This window comes from Diplodia seriata, assembly GCF_021436955.1.
Source record: "Diplodia seriata strain FDS-637 chromosome Unknown scaffold_5, whole genome shotgun sequence".
In the NCBI taxonomy this organism is placed as follows: domain Eukaryota; kingdom Fungi; phylum Ascomycota; class Dothideomycetes; order Botryosphaeriales; family Botryosphaeriaceae; genus Diplodia; species Diplodia seriata.
The window spans coordinates 615,413-636,085 of NW_027117312.1; the positions used below are offsets into that span (position 1 = coordinate 615,413).

Below are 20,673 nucleotides of genomic sequence, written 5' to 3' on the forward strand. Positions count from 1 at the left end.
AAAGACGTCAGTTGCCACTGGCTCTTCCTGTCATCCGGAGGAGGATTCAGGTCTTTCACATGCATCAGCCACTGATCTCTACAAGGCCTTGCTTGAAGAATGACGCGCACAAACCACAAATGAGGCAATTGAGAATCACGTAGTCGATCCAAGCGCCTGTGGTGCCGCACAATACAATATTCACGGGCCCTTCATCTCATTTCGAAAGAAAAAAAAAAAGCCCAAACAATTATTGACTACGCGGCACCGAAGGAAAATGGGTCGATGCCAAACGGCGACTCCGGGGCTGCCGAACGGTTTGACGGACGCGGCCGGCGGTTTCCTGAGCACAGTCGGTGACGATGGCTGAGCCGGAGTACGGCTGATACCAAAAAAGTAAAAGAAGTGAAAAGAGGCGGCTGAAGGATTTCGAGGGACCGTCTAGAGAGCAAAGGGTTAATGCGGGCGGGCGTTCGCTTCCGACGGTCGGAGTCATGAAGTCAGGTACCGCTGGGCTGGGCGAACGAACGGGAGCATCTGCCGTAAGTAATTTCCTTTTCGACGGCCGCAAGATAGATAGCCGCCGACGGTAAGATACGAAAGAATTATTGACGGCCCGTCCACTGGTCGCCGCCGCTGAACGGATCCATCCGTCATTGCAATTTCATCGCCTCAGGCCGCAAGCTGAACCTGCGACGGGGGGCGCTGAGGGAAGGGGACGCGTCGCCCTCGCGGGAGTCTGTGCGTTGGGTATAGAGTTGAGCATGCGAAGCGACTCCTTCGGCGGCTCTCTCCTTTTTCCTTCTCGAAGGCTTGACTGCCGAAACGCCGGTGGGGTCGACGAGTGATTGGTGCTGGAGTAGTGGGGAGGAGGAGGAAGAGGGGCCAAGGCAGCTAGCGGCTGCAACCGCGGCGCTAAGCAAACCGAAAAAAACTCGTTGCCGCCGACGCTAGGCCCGGAGCTGCCTGGCAGCCCTGTTGCGTCTCCGCCTCAATCTATTGCCCGATAGCAAGAGTCGAGCGGTAAACAGGTTTCTCAAGCGCTAGCAATACGGGTACCAGGTACCACGCATGGTGGTGAGCTTGAACAGTGGGGCCTGGCGGTGTAATATACGACCATGTGTTTGGGGTTGTTGTAGTTCGTCGACGCAGGAGAACAAGGCTAGGCCGGATTGGGAGCGCGGGGCTACCAGTGTACCAGAAAACCCACACGCCACGGGCGCCGCCACTAATCTCAGGAACCTCTCTTCGGTCTTTCTTTCAACGTGCAAGCCGCCGCACCAACGCATCAGCCACAGCAGTTGCTATCTTCACAAGACTCGTCAGGGGAAATTGCAAATAGGGTGCGCCGCTGAGGCGATGGTGATGTCAATTCTCTCTGTCTGCTTTTCCGCCTCTGCTCTAAAAATAATGGGGTGAATTACAAATTAGTAGCTCGGCCTCGAGAAGCCTGCACTAGCTTTGTCGTGAGGGGGCGTCAAGAAGTGAACCAAAAAACTGCCAAACTCCGTCTGTCCCGTCTATAGCGTGAATGACCGTGACCTTGCGTAACAATAAACCAAAGCAATACGAGGGTATTTAGAAAGTAAACGCCATCAAACTCGGGTTGAGCACGATGGGGAGCAGGATGTGGCACGCCACCATGACCGCCATGGGGAAGATGGCCACGAACTCGGTGATCTCCCAGCTCCACGGGATGAAGGGTGCCTCCGCCATGATGACCATGCCGGCAATCAGCGCAAAGCAGAAGAGCATGCTGAACTTAAACTTCTTCGCGATCTTGGGCACCTCCAGGAAGAAGTTGGACCGCTCGACTTCCTTGGCCGTCGCTCCCCACTGCATGTCGATGCTGAACATGTGGCACAGAAGCGCCTGCGATACGTGGAACGAGATGCCGCCGAAGAAGATGACGAACATGAAGCACCACTTGAAGTTCTCGATCACTGTTTTCGGCTGTTAGCAATGCTCGCAAATGGAGTAGCCGAAACACTTACGGGAACTGATCAACCCCTTCTGCCCAAGACGGTACCGCTCAACAGCCAGCGCCACGTTTCCGCAGATGGTGAACACGAAGATGACCGACGTCCACACCTTCCACGACTCGAGGTAGTACTTGTCGTAGTAGCCGTTGAACTCGCCGACCACAATGTAGTTGACACACGTGAAGATCCAGGCCGCGCCAATCGCGTAGTACGTGCCGATGTACGAGATGATGTTGAGCTTAGACGCGAGGGGCATCGACGAGCCGATAAAGGTGCGGAAGAGCGGGGTGAACGGGCCTCTGTAGACCCACTGGTACATCGGGTTGAACATCAGTTCGTTGCAGCCGTACGCATATTTTTCCCTACAACATTGTTAGCTAAAATCCATCTTAAAGGAGTGAATAAACCTGCCATCTCGCGAGCTCGTCGTACACTGTGAGTGAAACGCCCTCTTTGAAGCCGCCGTCGGCCCAGGCGGCGAGGCGGACAACGTAGCCCTCGATCTGGAGACGCAGGGCCATGTCGAAATCTTCGGAGACGGAGGTCTCGGACCAGTAGCGCTCCTCACCGAGATCATCAATGAAAGAAACCTGCTGGACAGCGGACCAGCGGAGGATGGCGTTGTGGCCGACGAAGGGTGCGACATCTCCGGAGGCAACACCGAAGCAAATAGCCGAGTAGATGAGGTTGGTGAAGAAAGTGATACCGTTCTCGAAGAAATCCCAGGAGACCTGCATGACACCGGAGGCGAATTGGATAATGGCGACGTCGGGCGAGTGTTCCATCTCGGAAACGGCGTCGAGAATGCAGTCCTCAGGGACCTCGGTGTCCGAATCGATAATGATGATGTAATCACCAACACGAATGTTTCCGGCGGCCCATGCAATCTTCTCCTCTTCCAGAACCTGAGCAAGGCAGAGATCGTACGCCTCGTTCTCCTCCCTCGAGGACCAGCTGTCGCCGCGGGGGATGGCCTGGAGCTTGGCCTCGACGAGGTTGGAAAGACGGAGACCGAAGTTCATGTTGGACGCCTTCTTGAACTTTCCGCGACGGACGAAGCCATCCTCGCCGTGCTTGGGACGGGCAGTCCAGCCGATGTTGTGGTCAGTGTAGAACTCGATGCGCGCTTGCCTCGCGTCCTCGTCAATGAGTTGGATACCGTCGTCGTGGATGAGGATGTTGGCAGTTCCGCCCTGGAGCTCATAGGTCGAGATGGCCTTCTTGATGGAGCGGACAGTCGGGGCAATGACAGAGTCGAGACCCTCCTTGTATACCGGGCACTGGATGGTGACGTGGGGGAGGCTGCCGTTCATGCCCTTCTCAATCCTCGGGCTGCGCTTGGCCGAGTAGAACTTGGAGTTCTGCTCGAGGTAGGAGACGGGACCGAAGAGACGGCCGAAGATGGAGACGATGACGTTGGTGAAGAACAGGGCGAAGAACCAGTTGATGGGCGTCATGAGGACCAAGAGGATGGACATGTAGCTCTTGAGCAACGACACCTCTCGTGCGATTTGCTGCCAACCAAGGCCGGACAGAGTAACCAGGATGGCGAGGGAGAGAGCGGTGCACATGGAGTTGTAGTAAACGGTAGGACGCTCCTTCTCCGTGGCGGCTTCGACGTCGAGCTCGGTCTCCTCAACGATGGCACCCTTCTCACCGAAGCCAGCCTCGTACGAGGACATGGCCGACTTCAGAAGGTCGTCCTGGATGCTCTCGGCTCTGGTGGCGAGGTTCTCTGGGTTGTCATCCCACACGACCAGGAGGGACTCGTTTGCCACAAAGGCGGCATACTGATGCTTGCGAGCGTACACCAGCTCTTCGACAGTGGGGATGATCTGGATGCGGAGACCCTTGCGAATGGGAATCTCGGCGTCCTGGGCACGAGCGATGAAAGTGGAGACGACCTTGGTCTTGACAGTCAAGGCAGACTGAACATTGAGAGTGGCAATGGACTGGGCCAGGTTGCTCTCGACGAGGTTCTCGGGGAAGGTCATGTACTCGCCACGAGCCTTCTTGAGCATCACACCCTCAACCTCGCCGCTGAAGTCCTGGATCCATCTCGCGCCGACCTGCTTCTCGTACAGGTGGTTGATGATGATGTCGTGTCTGATGTCGTGGATGAACTGGGTGTCCCTCTTGGTCTGAGAGTAGATGGACAGGTTGGTGGACGAGCCCTGGCGGCTCTGGTACATGGGAGTGAGACCACCAGGAGTCTGGGCCGGAGTGACCTCCGCCGGGGTGATGGCATCGGCGGGCGACTCGGCCTCGGGGGCGTTGTTGGACTTGTTGCGGAGGAAACCCATTTGGGCGGTGGGTGTGGGGGAACGCAGCAGCTGGTAGAAGACTGTGCGGGAAGCTCGCCAACGGAGGGCAGCTTAGAGTGAGGGGGGGAGTGATTGTCAGTGAAGGCTGAGGATGAGACACTTCAACACTGCGGCACGAGAGGACTTTAACGATGCCAACGGCGGCGAGGCCAAGCTAGTCTTCTGTATAGCGACGCCTCGGCCGGCCAGAAAAAAGAGCCTGGAGCCCCGTTGGGCCAGCTCGGCTGGCATGCTCGCGCGCTAGTGGGACGAGTGGCTTTCTCGGGCTTGCGCAGGACGCGGCACGAAGCCCTGCCGGCAGTTTGGTGGTGACGGGGCTGGACCGCCGTACGGCTGTGCCATACTGGAAGGGTCTCTGGCGCGCGGTTTGAGCCGCAGGGTGGGAGACGCCATCGGTGTCAAGCGATCTCGACTGGATCGGCGCAGGCATGGTCGTGGGCAAGCGAAGAGCCGTGTCGCCGGCAGCGCCGAGGGGCTGGAAGCAGGCATAAGGTTATCTCTGGAGCGCTGCGCAGGCGGCGACTCGTGCGTCGATGGCAAAAAATACTTGGAGCTGAGATGGTGCTAGTGGAGATGAGAAGTGTTGTCGCGTGGCGCTTCGACAGGAACAGGCAAAATGATAAGCGCCTCGTGGCCCCTTTTGGAAGCCTGGGACCGAGCGGCGCCGCCCGGAACGGCTAACAGGACTCTAAAGGGTTGCGGCCACCCAGTCCAGCCCGCGCTAGGCGTGGCAGACGCGCTAGATAGACTAGCTGCGCTGTCCCTGCAGCCAAGCGGCCTTTTCCGGCCTTCTATCTCTTCGCTCTACAGCTGCGCCAGCCACAGCCTGACCGCCCGCCGCGCTAACTGCCGCAACGCCAGAGCTGCCGAGTCCACGATGCTAACACCCGTCGAGACCTCCACGCCCAGTCCAGCGGGCTCTGGACCACGAGATTTGCACGCCCGACGATGGCTTTTTCCACAGCGTGGCGTCCGTCAGCCTCGGGCGGAGCCGTTGCCCCTGCCAGAGCACATAGAAAAGTGTTGCCGTGGTCCGCTTCTCCGCAACACCACGCCCTCTGTCTCACTCCTCCCCTCCACTGTCTCTCCCCGCAACAATGCAGAGACCCACTCACTCCGAAAAGTCTGAGCCCATCGGTGACGGCCGCGTCTCGCCCCAGAGCGGCTACAGCATCAGGGAAAGCAGGCCCACGAGCATTCAGACTCCCGTCAACCCATTCGCCACTCCTCAGGGCTCGCTGCCCACCACCCGCGCTGCCTCTTTTCGCGAGTTCCCTCTGCCCTCGCCCGGCGCCGCTCCCTACTTCAAGTCTAGACGCGTACCAAAGGGCACCGTCCAAACCCCCAAGGCCCTGAAGGGCAAGAAGCGCAACGATCCGTGGCTATGGGTCATTCCTATGATCGGCGCCCTGATCGGCTTTGCCGTCAGTGGCTTGCTGATCTGGCTCGGCATCAACGCCAACACCTCCCCCTTCAACTACTGTCCCGTGCTCATGGATGACTTCTCGTCCGGCTCTCTTGACGAATCCATATGGACACATGAGATCCGCCTCAATGGCTTCGGGTAAGCAAATCCCACCTGTCTTGTCTATTCTAGCGCTAATCCGAATTTCAGCAACGGCGAGTTCGACCAGACCACCGCAGACGAAGAGAACGTCTTCATCAAGGATGGCCAGCTCTACATCAAGCCCACCCTTCAGGACGCAACCCTCATGGAGACCAACAACATCATCAACCTGACTGCCCTGGGCACCTGCACTTCGGGTCTCTGGTCCGACTGCGTTGCTTCGACAAACACCACCAACGGCACTGTCCTCCCGCCCGCCAGATCGGCCCGTCTTACCACCAAGAAGGGCGCCAACATCAAGTACGGCCGTGTCGAGGTCAAGGCCAAGCTCCCCAGGGGTGACTGGCTCTGGCCCGCCATCTGGATGCTTCCCACCGAGAGCGTGTACGGTGACTGGCCCCGCAGCGGTGAGATTGACATTTTGGAGGCGCGCGGCAACAACTACACGTACAACACCAACGGTGGTGGCAACGACTTTGCCATTGGCACTCTTCACTGGGGTCCTGACAACGACAACGACGGCTACCACCAGACGACCAACAGGAAGCAGGCCCTGCATTCCATGTGGGGCGATGACTTCCACACCTATGGCCTCGAGTGGACCGAAAAGTACCTCTACACCTACATCGACAGCCAGCTGCTGCAGGTCATGTACACGCCGTTCAAGCAGCAGCTCTGGAGCAGGGGCAACTTCCCCAGCGCCACCGCCAACGGTACCCGTCTTACGAACCCCTGGGCTGATGGTGGCGTCAACGCCCCCTTCGACCAGGAGTTCTACCTGATCCTCAACGTCGCAGTTGGTAAGTGCATCACCAGGAATGACGTATGCAAGGTTCCCATTGCTAACATGCCTTTGTCTCAGGCGGCACCAACGGCTGGTTCACCGATGGAAAGTACTCCAAGCCCTGGATAGACGCCAGCGCCACGGCCAAGAAGGATTTCTGGAATGCCAGAAACTCCTGGTACCCCACCTGGGAGAAGAACGGACAGATGATCGTCGACAGTGTCAAGATGTGGAAGCACTGCTAAAAGGGGATATTTTCACGGCAGATGATGTGTTTTGCGGGTTAGACTTAGAGAGCATGGCGCAATTGGGTTGGGATTTTGGGTGCTACGCATGTCACTGATCATACCAGGAACGAGACTCCACGATATAATCAGAATATTAATCTGTTAGCTTTGAACTGTTTACATGAATGTCATCTTTTCGAACTGTTCTCATGACTGGAAAAGTAGCGATGGCCGGTATCCGAAATCTCGGTGGCGCGGCGGGTGACCAAAGACATTGCCCGCCCGCATGAATTCGTTGCAACCATACGTATACTTCTCTTTATAATATTATTAGCTATAAGGCATCTTAAACTCCGTAATTATACTACTATTATACTAGTTTATTATATAGTTAAAACTTACACCCTCTTTAAAGCCGCCGCTGGCCGAGGCGGCGAGGCGGACGGTATAGCCCTCGATCCGGAGATGCAGGGCCATGTCGAAATTTTCGAAGACAGAGGGGTGCAATTTCTTTTGTCACGTACTTTATAGGATACAACGGGTCGCAAAAGAAACGCGTTGACATCCGTCTGGCTCAAACAAATACGTTTCAACTTTCTCCAACTAAACTCACTTGGCGCACTCTCTACAGAATCGGCTATGATTTGGCACCCAGATTCTCCTCCAAACTATCGAATCTCTCTTTAAACTTCTTGCTGAGGGCATCGGACTTCTTATCAGACACCTCGAGCCGACCGTCCATCTTGTCCGTCTCCAGAACCGGATATACGAACATTTGGTCAAGCTCCGCCGAACGCTGCCTGGTAGTGTAAGGAAACAAGGGCCCAAGGGCAGTAAGCCCCGCCGCGAACTGCAGGAGATTGACTCGGGTCAGGCCATGGTCTCTGACAAAAGTCGTGAACCGCGATGCTAAAGGATAGTCAGTGGCGAGTAATTATCTCAGCAGAAGACACTCACCTCGAGAGGCTGCCATGGCGAGGTAAGGTGAGGCTGGATGGGTTCAGAGGATATGTTTCCAGTGCTAATGTCGAATGGTTGACGGTGAATATGTATTCGTTGATGCAGATATATAGTCGTGGAAGAATAGGCAAAAATCGCAGCGATATATATATACTCTGTTGCCGACCCATGGTTTTGGAGTGAAAAACTTTTCATCATCGTAGCCATGGCTTGAGCTCTGATGCAGGGTCAAAGACCCCATTACGACCCTGGATCACATTTCCCACACGCATCTGCTTTATAGAAGAATTCTACAGGCTGAGGAGTTGAATACAAGATCTGGACGTAAATGTACGTTTTAAATGCACATATTTACGTCCATATCTTGTATTCAACTACCCACCCGGTGAGAGATTTATTTACGAGGCAGATGCGGGCAGGTAATTTCTTCTGTCACCGACGTGATGCTGTCCTTGAAGCATTGAGTCGCCTGTAATACTCTATTCCTCAGTTATGTTCTGCTTGCTTTATACGCCCGAAAACGTGCGTACTGGTGGTGCAAGGTAGTTTCGAGTTTTCCGCCTCGAAGTTGTCATGGCAAAACTCCAGTGCACATGGACCTACCTGTTGCTCGTGATTGCCATACGCGGAAGGTGCCAAATGCGGAAGGCCCAACTGGCGCCAACCTCCAGATGCTCCAGCTCCCCCCGTCTGTCCGGCCTTAAGCCACTCCAACTCTTCGTCACCATGCCTTTGTCACTCCTCCACCGCCGCAGAAGGCTTGGGCAGGCGCCCGTTCCACTGCGAACACCAAACAACTTCGCCAGCGCCACTTTTGCGAGCCACCCAGTCGCCGACCACGTCATCGCGCCCGACATCGACGACGAAAACGACTCGCTCTCCGCCTCGAGCTCATCCAGCACCGACGTCGCAACATCGCCCACCGTCAGCTGGCTCACCATCTACCAGCCAAGCGACGCCGACACGCTTGACAACTCCACTTCCGTACGCTCACCCGACTCCTCTTCCTCATTCTAACTTCCGCCAACCCTCTGATAGTGAGAGTCCCAGCAGATGTCATCCTCCTCCTCCTCTGATCTCGAGGCGATGGCCTCCAACGACCTTTTCCCCACCGACATGTGGTCCATCGCGCAGCGCGCCGCCACCCTCGGCCGCCGCCGCTACATCGCGCTGCCCTCGACGAGCGCAAACAACACCGTCGCCGCGCGCGCCTCGCACGTCCACGCGCTCGTCACCCAGCAGATACTGCCCCAGCACCACCACTCTGGCTCTGCCCCGCGCATCCTCATCGTCTGGGCCACGGCCTCGCGCGCCGCCCGCTCGCGCGGCATCATGCGCGGCCTCTTCACCAGCGCCCTGCTCGCCGGCACCCATCCCGACATCCTGCACCCCGGCGACGTCTGGGGGCTCCCGGGCGAGACGAACGTCCCGAACGCGCGGCCCGTCCTGAGCTGCAGCCCGAAGGCGCTGCTGCGCTGCGAGGAAGAGATACTCCCGCTCAACCCCACCATCGTCTTCGCCGAGATGCCCGTCCCCGATCTCGGCGACGACGACGACGACGACAGCAGCGACGACGATTACGACGCCAAAGGCACCAGCCGGAAGCTCAAGGAGAACAAGATCAAGATCAACAGCCGCAAGGTGCGGGAGGACAGGGCGGCGGCGGCAACGGCCGAGCTGTGGCACTCCGTCGCCGGCTTCGCGGGCTCCGCGGGCGACGAGCGCAGCCGCGTCTACACGTTTCTCGACCCGGGCGCTGCAGCGGACCGGCGCGTTGCCCGCCGGCTGCGGTCCATGATGCGCCTGGAGGGCGTCGAGGTGCCGCCGCTGGTGGCGAGGATGGCGGAGGCGGGGATCGCGGATCCGGTCGACGGTGGTGATGATGACGGCGGTGACAAGGACGGCGGAGGTGACGGTGTTGAGGGCGATGGAGGTCCAGATGAGGGAGGCGTTTCTTTGGGGCGCTGTTGAAAAGCGCGTAACCCGAACGTTGGCGTCAGAAAGGGCGGGGAATAGGATTACTGTGATGAGCGACTGTCACTAGGCTCGTTTGAGTAGGCCGTCAAGATAAGGGGTTTCCAGGAACATGCTGGAAGGGGGGAAACGAACGGGAAAAATGTACATGCCAAAGCAATAAGGCCCTAATATCCAAGTAAGCTTCGAGTATCTTAGAAAAGTCATGGGATGTGAGGGTGACAAGAAAAGAAAATTCTGCCCATCCGCATCTACCTCATGAAAGAGATCCTACATGGGATAGACAGTTGAATACAAGGTTCGAATGTAAATGCGCAAATTCAAAACCTACATTTACGTTCGGATCCCGTGTTCAGCTGCGCATATAATTACCCGCCGTGGTGGTCACCGCGAAAGCAAAAGGGGGAAAAAAACCACGGCATCTATTATTACATGCAGAGAGAACAGTGAAAAGACACCCATGCAGCGCCCATCCCCCCACCCCTCCGTTTGTCGTCTACTACCCAAGCCCCCAATGCAATTAAGTTTCCATAGTTTTCCGTTGTCTGTTTTCTTTTTTTGTTTGAGTTGTTGTTCCTTTCGCTCTCCAGAACTCCACCCCCCGGTTTTCCGGTCCGCCGCGACAACATGCTTTGCTCTTTTCTAGTTTTTAATCTTTCCAGGTCGTTTCTGCTGATGCGCTCTATTACAAAACAAAACTACAAAGAACAAGAGAAGGGAGAAGAGAAGCAGGTAATGGTTTGAATGCAGTTTTGCTTTGTTTACTTCGTTTGTTGTTTTTACCTTCCCCGTTCGAACGCCGCGCTCGCAAGGTCACAAGCAGTAGTAGTGTGTAAGAAGTAGTAGTAGAAGTAGTAGTAGAAGAAGAAGCAGAACAGAGAAGGGCTTATGCCAAACTAAAGGGGAATGTGCACGAAGTACCAGGGCACAGGAGAGAAAAACAACCGAGTCCTGAGAAAGATGAGAAGGGAGGGAGAAGAAAACTCTGTACTCGGGATCAAGAGTCTAAGCCGGGGAACGCCATCATCGTATGTGCACCGACGCCAAGTCTTTCCACATTCGTACATATGTATTAGAGTGGCCAGCCGCTTAAGAACTAATGGGAGATTTCTGGTTAGCAGAGCCCTTCAAACAGGATGTGAGCTAGGATGACTTACTAAATTTCCAGAGGCGCGATCTGGTCGACGGGGTACAGCCAACCGCCGCCTGCCTCTTCCTTCTCCAGCCAGTCGTATGGCCACGAAACAAGGTGGCCTTGAACCAGACCCAACAGTTCCTCCGCATCTTGCTTGCTCAGCAGAGAGTTGTCATCGTCAGCCTGGAACGCCTTCATACTGCCACGCGTGCCTGCGCGCTTGCGGCGACGCTGGCTACCTGCTGCCTTGAGGCTGGTGTTGGTATCCGTAACGTTAAGATTGCCAGCACTGCTTCTTGGTCCATTGGCGTTCTCCCGGTCGTCTGTGGGAGTGGTGATCGTAATGGTGCGTGACCTGCCATTGGCATCATCGTTTGCACCGCGCGACGGCGGTGCGTCTGACGAGATGACGGAGTTGGTACCATCCATCGGGCTCATCGGAGAGAGCATTCCGTTGGCCTTTTCGTTGAACTCTACCCCAGAACCAGCACTGCCGTTGGCATTCGATGCTGCTGTCGAGGGTTTACTTTGCTCACGCCTTTCTTGCTCCTCTGCCCACTGCTCCACGTTACCAGAGAGACGGTCCTCTCTGGAGCTTCCGGGAACAAGCTTCTCGCCGAACACCTTTCCGACACCGTCTGCAAAAGTCGTCCCAGTACCTGGAGGGCCCGTCTTGCCGTGAGTGTCCTGAGCCATACGCGTCTCGCTCTTACCCGCACCCTGCGACTTGGCAAATCGTTCTCCGAATGCCGCGTATTCGCGGTACTCCTTCCAGGTGCGCACCTCGTTGTCGGGCATACAGCGGAACACCTGGCGGTAGATCTTGGTGTTGTTCTCTGCTATAGTGTGCCAAGTATCCAGCAAGAAAGTGTCGTTGATGGGGTCGAGCATGCAGTCGTCAGTGACAAGTGGGCGCTTCATGTTGGAGACGAGCGCGCTGATGAGAGCGTTGGCGTTGGCGGAAGTGGTCCTCAGCAGCGGCGGACCACCAATATCAGTATCGTCCATAGTGGGCAAAGCAGGAAGCTGGCTGAGCTGCGTGAGGCCGAGTTCCCGGGTGGTCATCCTGGGTAGGGATGGAGGGGGGAACCTTTCACTGCCGCCATCCTGGAGCGCATCACTGATTTGGCTCACCTGGGAGCGGACCGTGTTGCTGCGGTTACGTCCCTTCTTCGGGCTAGCCTGCTTCGGCACTTCAAGAGTGTTCTTTCCCTCGGGTGCCTGCTGGGAAAGCAGAACCTCATGGCCATGGATGTCGATGGTCGAATCTCTGCCGCGGCTGTAGCCTCGGGCTGAAGCCTCCAGGAAGTGGTCGGCACCTTCGCCGCGGACGTCACGGTCTCGGACCGCGTGATCGTGCACCTCGATTTCCTCGGTATCAGCAATGGGGTCTGTTGTGAAATCGGGCGTCACCGGGTTCGGCTGGAGTGCATGGTCCACGGCATCGTGGTTGTAACTCATGGCCTCGGCCTTTCGGATCAAGTCTTCCTCGAGGCGCATCTTGTTGTCGATAAGCTGCTGTTCAATCGTCGAGTTGGTCTCTGCACTCGAGGGTCTGGACAGATCGCTATTATATACCTCGGATTGCTCTTCCTCAAGCAGCTCGTCGACATCGATCCCAAGGTGCTCACGCATGAGTCTGACACGTAGCGTATGCGCGAACTTGGAAACCTTGTAGGGCTTGCCAGCCATGAACGAAGGGATCATGTCGGTGTCCCTGACGATAGCTGCAACCTCCGAATCACGAGATCCCAGCATCGAACGCTCGTTAATATTAGCCGAGCCAATAATGACAATACGGTCGTCAACAACCATGCACTTGGCGTGGATGTACAGCTGCTCCGTGCAGAGCGACTTCTTGGGCCCAATGTGACCCCAAGACCGGAGAGAATAGAACTGTACATAGTCCTCGGGTTCAATGCCAGCGGCGCGGAGCCTTCCGAACAGAGAACTCTCGCCGCGGCAAATGCTCCGGTATTGGCACTGCATGATCAAACGAACGCTAGTTCCGTCTTGGCTGTCAACAGTACTCTGGAAGCCTGGCATCAGCGGAATAACAAGGACAGCTCGCCATGCCTCCCCGTTTGCATGAGCACGTCTGATACGCTCCACGAGCGCGTCATTGATCATGTTGAGAATCTTCGTCCCTTCAACTTGGCAGGAACTGATATAGAACTGGTTCTCAATGTAGACAAAGTGGTCACTTGCTTGAATACTCTTGACGTACGCATTCATGATACTGTGCTCGGTGCGATCAGGAGTGCCCAAGGACCACTTGCATGCAGAGCGCAGAATCTGAATTTCACAAGTACCGTCAAGTCCAAGGGCCCGCAGATCAGCCTGATCGAAGTCCGGAGGAGGGAGGAGGTAAGGGGTAGGGCGCGTAGGAGTCTTGCCTCTGCGGAGGTAGTTCCAACGCTGCACGAAATGCCGCGTCAAATCCCGGGCTGGCTGGCCGACGATTTGCATGCCGATATCATGCCAAGGCATGCGTGGCACCTTCTCTCTGTCATACATCTCTTCATAAGGCTTGTCAAGCGCGTAAAAATCGTGCACTCTAGGGTTAGAGTAGTCCTTTCCAGGCCACATCTGGCAGTGTTCGGAATCCTTCGGAAGGTTGTTATCCAGCTCGAAGCCTGTCAACTTGTCATCGTTCAGAACGTGTTTTGGTGTATCCCATCGCCCGAAGCACAGATCGACACCTCCACAGAAAGCGACCGTGTGGTCGACGATGCAGATCTTCTCGTGGTGGGCCCAGAAGAATTGGTTCTTCTTGATCTGATGGGGAGACCGCTGGACGAATACGTTGGGATGAAGATCGAGCAGCGACAACTTGCTGTATTCGGAATCGATCGGGATGGCCGAGTTGATGTTGCGGTACATGATCACGAAGATCTTGACGCCCTCTTGAGCCTTTCGCTGCAAGAGACGATCCAATCTCCATTTCTGGCTGATGGCAGGGGGTCTCCGAAGGTAAAGCTCAGGACTGAGCCACCAGTCGTGGATGTAGATGACGTCCCGGGCCATGCTGATAGCTCGGGAAACGTTCCACATGTAGTCCCGCGCATCGACGAGCCACTGGGCCCAGACATTGTACCTAACAGGTGCGAAGCTGTCGAAACGGTGTGGCCTTGACCATTCCGTCTGCGACATCATGAACTTAATGGACTCCTGGAATTGGCCCATCTGTCTTTCGTTCTTGGCCAATAATTTGAGCTTGCGCTCGGAGTTGACTAGACGAAGCATATGTGCGTTTGGGTGGGCCGCAGATGTCTTTGCCTTGCTAGCCATTTCTCGTGCGCCCTTCTTCTCGTCGATACAGAAGTCCGGGTCGACAAGGAAGACGTCGTAGATATTCATTTCCTCAGGCGAGTCAACACAGCAGACGTAGCTGTGGCGCACCAGGAACCATTTCGGCATGTGTGCTTGTTGCTTGAACCAATGAGGGTTCCAGCCCTTCTGATTGGCCGCCTTGTTTGATTGGATCATCATGAAACCTTCTTTGCCGTGGTATCCACCTTCTTGTGCGAGGCGGACGCCTAGTGCCGAAAGCTCCAGAAACTTGCAGAGTCGGTTACTGTCGGGCCGGAAAATAACGAAGGTGATGAGCTGCTGAAGATACTGCTCCAGCTTCTTTCGTTGCTTGTCATGATACGTGTCCTTGCGTGGCGCGGTGGTCCCAGGAGGCTGGCCAAAGAAACTGCCGGTACGAGCGGTCATTTCACCAGCAATTCCGGGTGCCTGTTCAGGACTTCCAACGCTTGAGTTGCGCCTCGCTGCAAGCGACTTGAACGAGGATCTTCGTCTCTTTCCGCCCTTTCCAGGTCTTTCAGTTCCACTGGCATCTCCGTCTGTGACCGCCCCTGGTGCTTCATCATCATCGTCCTCTTCTTGATCGTCCAAGAGACCGCGCATACCACGCACATAGGGCAGAGCGGTTCTGGGGAACCGCGGAAGTTGACTCTTGTTGGTATCCTCGCCCCGGAAGCGCACGTACTTTTCCTTTGCCGTCGCAGTCTTGTACTTGATGTGGAGGTTACCGAAATCGCGAATGGTCCGATGGATAACCCACTTCATGCGGGTCATACCACTGCCGTACTCCAGCTCGATTCTGAAGTTGACATGGCGGTCGCCGCCTTTGTCACTGACCTTTTGGCTGTCTGTGATCAGGACTTTGAGCTGCTCCATGAGAATGGGAACCCTCTTGTGCCCATGCTCATCGCGCTGGAACATGCTGGCAAGGAATAGAGCAGCAGGCGCACCGGCAAGGAGTTCGGCAACCAGTTCTGCCGATTTTGCGTGGTCGATTCTGTTTTGCTCCTTCCGCTGCTTGCCGAGCATTTTCAAGCCGGACTTCAGTTGGCGCCATTTTTGTGCGCTGATGCTAGTGGTCCGTTCGCCACGCTGTCTCCAGGGAGACTCGGCGGAGCCATCGAATCGATTAGCAATATTAGTGAACCGGCGGAAGTTGCTCGGGCGGCGAGAATCCGGTGTCTCCTCTCCCGTCATCTCCACCCTTCGACTCGAAAAGCTGAGCCTCCGCCGTGCGTGCAGTCCTCTTCTCCAAGCGCTCTCCTTCGCAAGCATGTCCCGGCCTTCATCCTCGGACAATCCCATCCTTTGGTTTTCAGGTATATTGGACATGGTACCTCGCCGCGCAAAAGGCGGCTTGAAGCCTCCAAATTCCGACGGCGAGTCCCGCAGAAAGGAGGGGTCGTTGATGGTCTTCGGAGTGGCAGGAGCCGTTCCGGGTTTTTGGCGCCGTATCTTTCTTCTCTGACGCGGAGGGCGCGATGGACCTTCTCCTGCACTCTCGTCATCTGCCTCCGCTTCACTTCCTTCTTCTGCAATGTATCGTGGTTGTGATCGGTCGGAATCCGGAGACAAGGGACCCGTTGGTGTGAAGTCACCAATTGCTCCCATTGGCCCATCGCCGATAGTGAAGCCACTTATACTTCTGCTGTGCCCCTGCAGCGGGTTGAGCGCCCTGAGCCGTGCAATAATGGATGCTTTGTCCTTGCGCTGTCTTTCTTGCTCCTCTTCATCATCCAGCGAATGTTGTCTCGAGTGTCCTCCAACCGCCGCCTCCTGCCCCTGCGAGCGAGCGAACTGCACGCTGCGACGCCCACCAGGTGTTGATGCCCCCGCTTCACTGGTAGCATTTCTCGACAGCTGGCCGTGTGGGTTGAAGTCGGTCGGGTCAGCGATCTGACCAAAGCTCGGGGATGGCTCGAGGGGATGGGGAGGTCTGGCAGCGTCTCCGTTCGCGGCAGGGAAGGGGAAACCGGCGGTCGTTTTGGGCTCCGCAACACCCTGCTCGAATTTAATGGAGCCCGCAGTGCCGGGTCTGTTAGCATCGCCGGCGCGAGCGGCACCCTCGTCGGCAGAGCCGTGCGCACGTTGTTCTTGGCGTAATGGCGAAAAAGTCTGGCCTTGTTTTTCGGGTGGAGGCGATGTGCGTGGGCTACGCGTCATGGGCGAAATGCTGGAGTCCCGCGTATCGGCCATGTTGTTGTGTTGGGGCAAACGGGCCCCTATACAACCGGAGGTGCGATGCGCCGACTCGCAACGATATAAGGAACGGCGGCGGTGCAAAGGAGGGGAAGCGTGAGCGGCAGTGATCTAGACCCTGGAGATCTGGAAGCGCAGATCCTCGCGTCGTGTGAGGTGGTTGCGGTGTTGGCGGTGGAGACGTGCTCTCCCGGAGGCGCGGTCAGCCAAGGCGTGATGCTTGCGGGAATGCGGAGGTTTGCGGGAGGCTGTTTTGAGGCGGCAGGAGTGGAGGGAGAGGTTGCAGGAGTGCCCCTGCCGTGAGAGAAAGGTGAGGAGAAGTTGCAGGAGAGGGGGATTGGCGTAAGGGCAATCTCTTGCGCGCTGGACAGCGGCAGGCCCCCCGGAGATTGTGTAGATCGACTGAAACAGCGGGATGACGCCAAGCGGCGTTGTCCAGCACCCCGGTCGGCTGCTGGGGCGTGCCCGTGTCCCTGCCCGCCGCGACACCGCGCCTGCCCCGCCGCTGCCCACTCACGAGCACACCAGCTGCAGACCGCTAATCGTCTGCATCGCAACGACCTCACAATGGCGACGCCGAACCCGCTCGAGGGCACCCACAACGCTGCTCCGCCGCCCCGTGTCTCTCAGAAGACGTTCCACATCGCCGGCATTCTCACTACCGTCCACGGACTTGAGGAGCTGCCGTCGCCCTCCCAGCCCGTCGCATGTCTCTGGCTGCTCAATCCCCGCCTTCAGACTCAGGAATGCATGGCTCCAATCGCCGCGCAAGCCATCACAGCTTGGAACAAGCGTCTGCAGAGTGGTACCGTTGAGGCGGGGCTGAGAAAAGGTCTGATAGCCGTGAGCTTCGACCAGCGGAACCATGGTACCAGGAAGGTTGAGGCCCTTTCCAACGAGGCTTGGCGCAATGGTAACCCGCGCCATGCCCAGGACATGTTTTCCATCTACCGTGCGTGCTCCCGTTGTGCATATGCAGTGCCATGCTAACATGTATGCCCTGCAGATGGCACGGCTATTGACACTTCCCTGCTTCTGACCTACCTTCCCGCTTACATCACACCCCAAATAACCCAGAATCTTGTCCTCGGCATCTCTCTTGGGGGCCACTCAACCTGGCTGGTTGCTCTCCAGGACCCTCGCATCACTACAGCCGTATCCATCATCGGTTGCCCGGACTACACGTCTTTGATGGTTCAAAGAGCAGAGAAATCGAAGCTCCAGACCTGGACTTCCAGTGATCCCCCGGGCTCGCGATTCATTGGCTCGGCCGACTTTCCTCAGGCGCTCGTAGACGCTGTCTCGCTGTACGACCCTGCAGGGCTATTGATGCGCGGTATCGCAAACCCAGAGGCGCCGACTGCTACCGAGAAGCAGGAGCTTGGAGCCAAGTTGAAGAGCCGGCTTAGGGGGAAGCGCATCCTGAACCTTTCAGGCGGTGCAGATAAGCTCGTGCCGTACGCTTGCGGCGAACAATTCTTGAACTTCTTGAAGACATCCGTCAAAGAGGACTCGGCTTTGGGGCTGGAATTAGAAGACCTCATCTTCAATGACGTTGGGCATGAGACGACACCCGCCATGGCCGAACGCGCAGTGAACTTTATCTGCGACAGCATTGCGTCGGGGAAACCCTCCTCGTCTTCGGTCCGAGAGTCGAAGATCTGAAAGGCTCCGGTAGCTGACCAATGTAAGTATAAGCCACTGCAACAAATAATGTAAATGAATTGTAGATATTCGATACGAGAAGAAGCGGTGTTGCACAGCTGCGCACCTTCAGGAGAAACACCAGTGCACCGCGAAACGAAATAAGGAGCACAATAGGGCCCACCACAACGAACGTGCCTGAAGCGCCCTAATTCGGCAATTGCCGCTGGACTGGATATACGCGCCTAGAACACCTCCTTTCTCTCGAAGCGAGCTCCGGTTTTGTCCTTGAAGTTCTGCCCGCGACTTGTTAGATCTTTGTTCTCGCCCCTTTTGCACCTATAGATCAACCGAGGGCCAAACGTAAGGGATTTTTGCAACCCAAACGTGAGGAACGGATCCATGGTTTGAAGGTCGCTTCATCTCACAAGTCGCTCTCGGCGAAGAGAGCGGTTAAAGCAGGCTGGTGTGTAAACCGGTCCGCCACACGGAACGAAAAACCAATTGTGGGGTTCTTAATTTTCAAGTTAAGTTGCATCCAAGGCTACCCTTATTCCTCCACGGTAAAAAAAAAAAAAAAAACATGATTATTTCTTGGTATCATGACGAATCGTCTAGATCAGGGTTGTACTGTGAGGTATCAATCTATACATCCAACATCAGAATCAAAAACGAAGAGAAACCCATCCAATCCACGGAGTGACGGCGGAGACAATAGATATTCAGCTTTCAGTGCAGCAGGCCGTAATAAGCCTTCTCCTTCTGATCGCCGGCGGTTCTTTGTGCCGCTGCCAGCAGGTTCGACGCCGTGCCCGCCAACGGAGCAGGGCAGTAGAGTTTCCTGCCAGCATTGATGGCTTCGGCCAAGTCTTCCCGAACCCGTTGCACGTCAAGCGGCGGTAGGTCTTTGGCGCCCGCCACCTTCTTGCCCGTTAAGAACTCGATCATCTCGGCGCCGCGCTCGCGGAAGGCGATGCTCGCGCCGGCCGCGCCGGACGCGAGGTCGTAGAACTGGTGCAGGTCGAGCTTGAGGTGGTCGGCGAAGCTGATGGCTTCGGCGGCGGCGAGGAGCAGCACGCCGCGCAGGAGCTTGAAGACGAGGTCGAGCTTCTCGGAGTTGCTGGATGCCGCGCCGCCGTTGGTTTGCGGCTTGACGGTGCTGACTGGGTCGGAGAAGTAGGTGCGGACCATGGCGGCGTCGTCGATGGGGCCGAGGCCTTGGTTCAAGCCGAGAAGGTAGACTTGCTCGGCGGCGGAGGAGAGAGGGGTGGGGAAGTTGACGAGGCGGGCGATAGAAGTGATGATTCCCTGTGCCAGTCAGCATGCCTGGGTATCTCATCATGGGGAATCCAAAACTGATTTACGTACAGCATCCTTGAGGATGATGGTCAACGCGCTGACGGGCGGAGTGTAGTCTTCGGCGAGCGTTCTGGGCACTCTGTTCTCATACATCCAGAACCATTCAGGACTCTTGCAAACAGCATCGTAGACCTCTTTGGCGTCGAGACCCAAGCGTGCAGCAAAGCCGTGGGCTTCGCTGGCAAGTAAGATCTGGATCGCAGCCAGCACCTGGTGCACCATCTTCATGTTGCTCCCCTGGCCGACGCCACCGGGCACGATGTACAAGCCCTTTGGATCCGACATCTCCTCCAAGAGCCATCGGGCCTTCTCGGTAGAAGCATCCGAGGCGCCGACCATGATGGTCAGGGTGCCGTCAGCCGCACGCTTGGCACCGCCAGACACCGGGGCATCGACGAAGAAGATGTCGGAGCGACCAATGTCAGCCAGCTGCTTCTCGACCGACTGTGCATATGCAGACGGTACGGTCGAGCACAGAAGCAGTGTGGCGCCCTGCGGTAGGGCTATCGATGCAGCCGAAAATACATTAGTTAGCCGATCAATTCTCCAAATCGGGTAATCAAGCGATCCGAGTCAGTGGCGCGCAACTTACCCTTTACGATGGAGTCGCCTTCGCCGAACAAGGCCTGCTGCGCCTGGTCGGCGGAGGCGACCATGAGAACATGAAAGGACGCATCGGTGGCGGAGTCGGCGAGCGAGGTGGCCGCAATGCCGCCCTGCTGCTGGAAGCGCTCGACGCTCTTGGGGAAGACGTCAAAGCCCTTGACCTTGTAGCCTTGCTTGACCAGGTTGGCAGCCATGCCAAAGCCCATGGCGCCCAGGCCCACAAAGCCCACAGTCGGTTTCTCGGACATGATTGGAGGAGCGAAAACGATCAACAGGAACAAACGAAGCGATCCAATGCAGCGATAATCTCAATAATAACGGGATGCACAGCGCGCAATGGAATATATGTACGTGAAGATGGTCGTCGGCGGAGAGTAGGCCGAAGCTCCCCGCAGCCAAGTGCCGTGCCGGATGACGTCTGCGGGGCTCCCGCGCGGTCTTCTCTCCGTGCAGGGGTCCGCCACCACATAACTGCCCACCAACTCCGTCAATCCAACCATCGTGAGCTTGAATTGCAGTCCGGACCTCGCCTTCGACCCTCTTTTGCTCCTACTCCCTCCGAAATCGCCAGCTTTCCCGGCCTTTACCGCAGAAGCTGTCCAGATGGCTCAGTCTGCGGCG

General features: G+C 56.7%; 7 protein-coding genes across 7 annotated transcripts; 3 read left to right on the forward strand and 4 right to left on the reverse strand.

Moving 5' to 3' along the window:
* Positions 1–1,557: 1,557 nt before the first annotated feature.
* SLS55_005189 (uncharacterized protein) lies at positions 1,558–4,264 on the reverse strand (the record flags this gene model as incomplete). The annotated part of the gene is made up of 3 exons (XM_066776639.1): positions 1,558–1,922; positions 1,974–2,323; positions 2,394–4,264. The coding sequence occupies 3 exons, from the start codon at positions 4,262–4,264 to the stop codon at positions 1,558–1,560; spliced, it is 2,586 nt and encodes an 861-aa protein (XP_066632481.1).
* Positions 4,265–5,382: 1,118 nt separating this feature from the next.
* On the forward strand, positions 5,383–6,881 carry SLS55_005190 (uncharacterized protein; the record flags this gene model as incomplete). Its single annotated transcript, XM_066776640.1, has 3 exons — positions 5,383–5,849; positions 5,901–6,652; positions 6,715–6,881. 3 exons carry the CDS (start codon positions 5,383–5,385, stop codon positions 6,879–6,881), a joined length of 1,386 nt encoding a protein of 461 aa, XP_066632482.1.
* A 619-nt stretch (positions 6,882–7,500) lies between these two features.
* On the reverse strand, positions 7,501–7,993 carry SLS55_005191 (uncharacterized protein; the record flags this gene model as incomplete). Its single annotated transcript, XM_066776641.1, has 2 exons — positions 7,501–7,772; positions 7,978–7,993. The coding sequence occupies 2 exons, from the start codon at positions 7,991–7,993 to the stop codon at positions 7,501–7,503; spliced, it is 288 nt and encodes a 95-aa protein (XP_066632483.1).
* A 556-nt stretch (positions 7,994–8,549) lies between these two features.
* On the forward strand, positions 8,550–9,794 carry SLS55_005192 (uncharacterized protein; the record flags this gene model as incomplete). The annotated part of the gene is made up of 3 exons (XM_066776642.1): positions 8,550–8,557; positions 8,723–8,729; positions 8,877–9,794. 3 exons carry the CDS (start codon positions 8,550–8,552, stop codon positions 9,792–9,794), a joined length of 933 nt encoding a protein of 310 aa, XP_066632484.1.
* Positions 9,795–10,953: 1,159 nt separating this feature from the next.
* Positions 10,954–16,407, reverse strand: SPO14 (Phospholipase D1; the record flags this gene model as incomplete). Its single annotated transcript, XM_066776643.1, has 2 exons — positions 10,954–16,337; positions 16,401–16,407. The coding sequence occupies 2 exons, from the start codon at positions 16,405–16,407 to the stop codon at positions 10,954–10,956; spliced, it is 5,391 nt and encodes a 1,796-aa protein (XP_066632485.1).
* A 603-nt stretch (positions 16,408–17,010) lies between these two features.
* On the forward strand, positions 17,011–18,108 carry SLS55_005194 (uncharacterized protein; the record flags this gene model as incomplete). The annotated part of the gene is made up of 2 exons (XM_066776644.1): positions 17,011–17,395; positions 17,450–18,108. The coding sequence occupies 2 exons, from the start codon at positions 17,011–17,013 to the stop codon at positions 18,106–18,108; spliced, it is 1,044 nt and encodes a 347-aa protein (XP_066632486.1).
* Positions 18,109–18,816: 708 nt separating this feature from the next.
* Positions 18,817–20,300, reverse strand: SLS55_005195 (uncharacterized protein; the record flags this gene model as incomplete). Its single annotated transcript, XM_066776645.1, has 3 exons — positions 18,817–19,395; positions 19,456–19,949; positions 20,039–20,300. The coding sequence occupies 3 exons, from the start codon at positions 20,298–20,300 to the stop codon at positions 18,817–18,819; spliced, it is 1,335 nt and encodes a 444-aa protein (XP_066632487.1).
* Between the last annotated feature and the right edge of the window lie 373 nt (positions 20,301–20,673).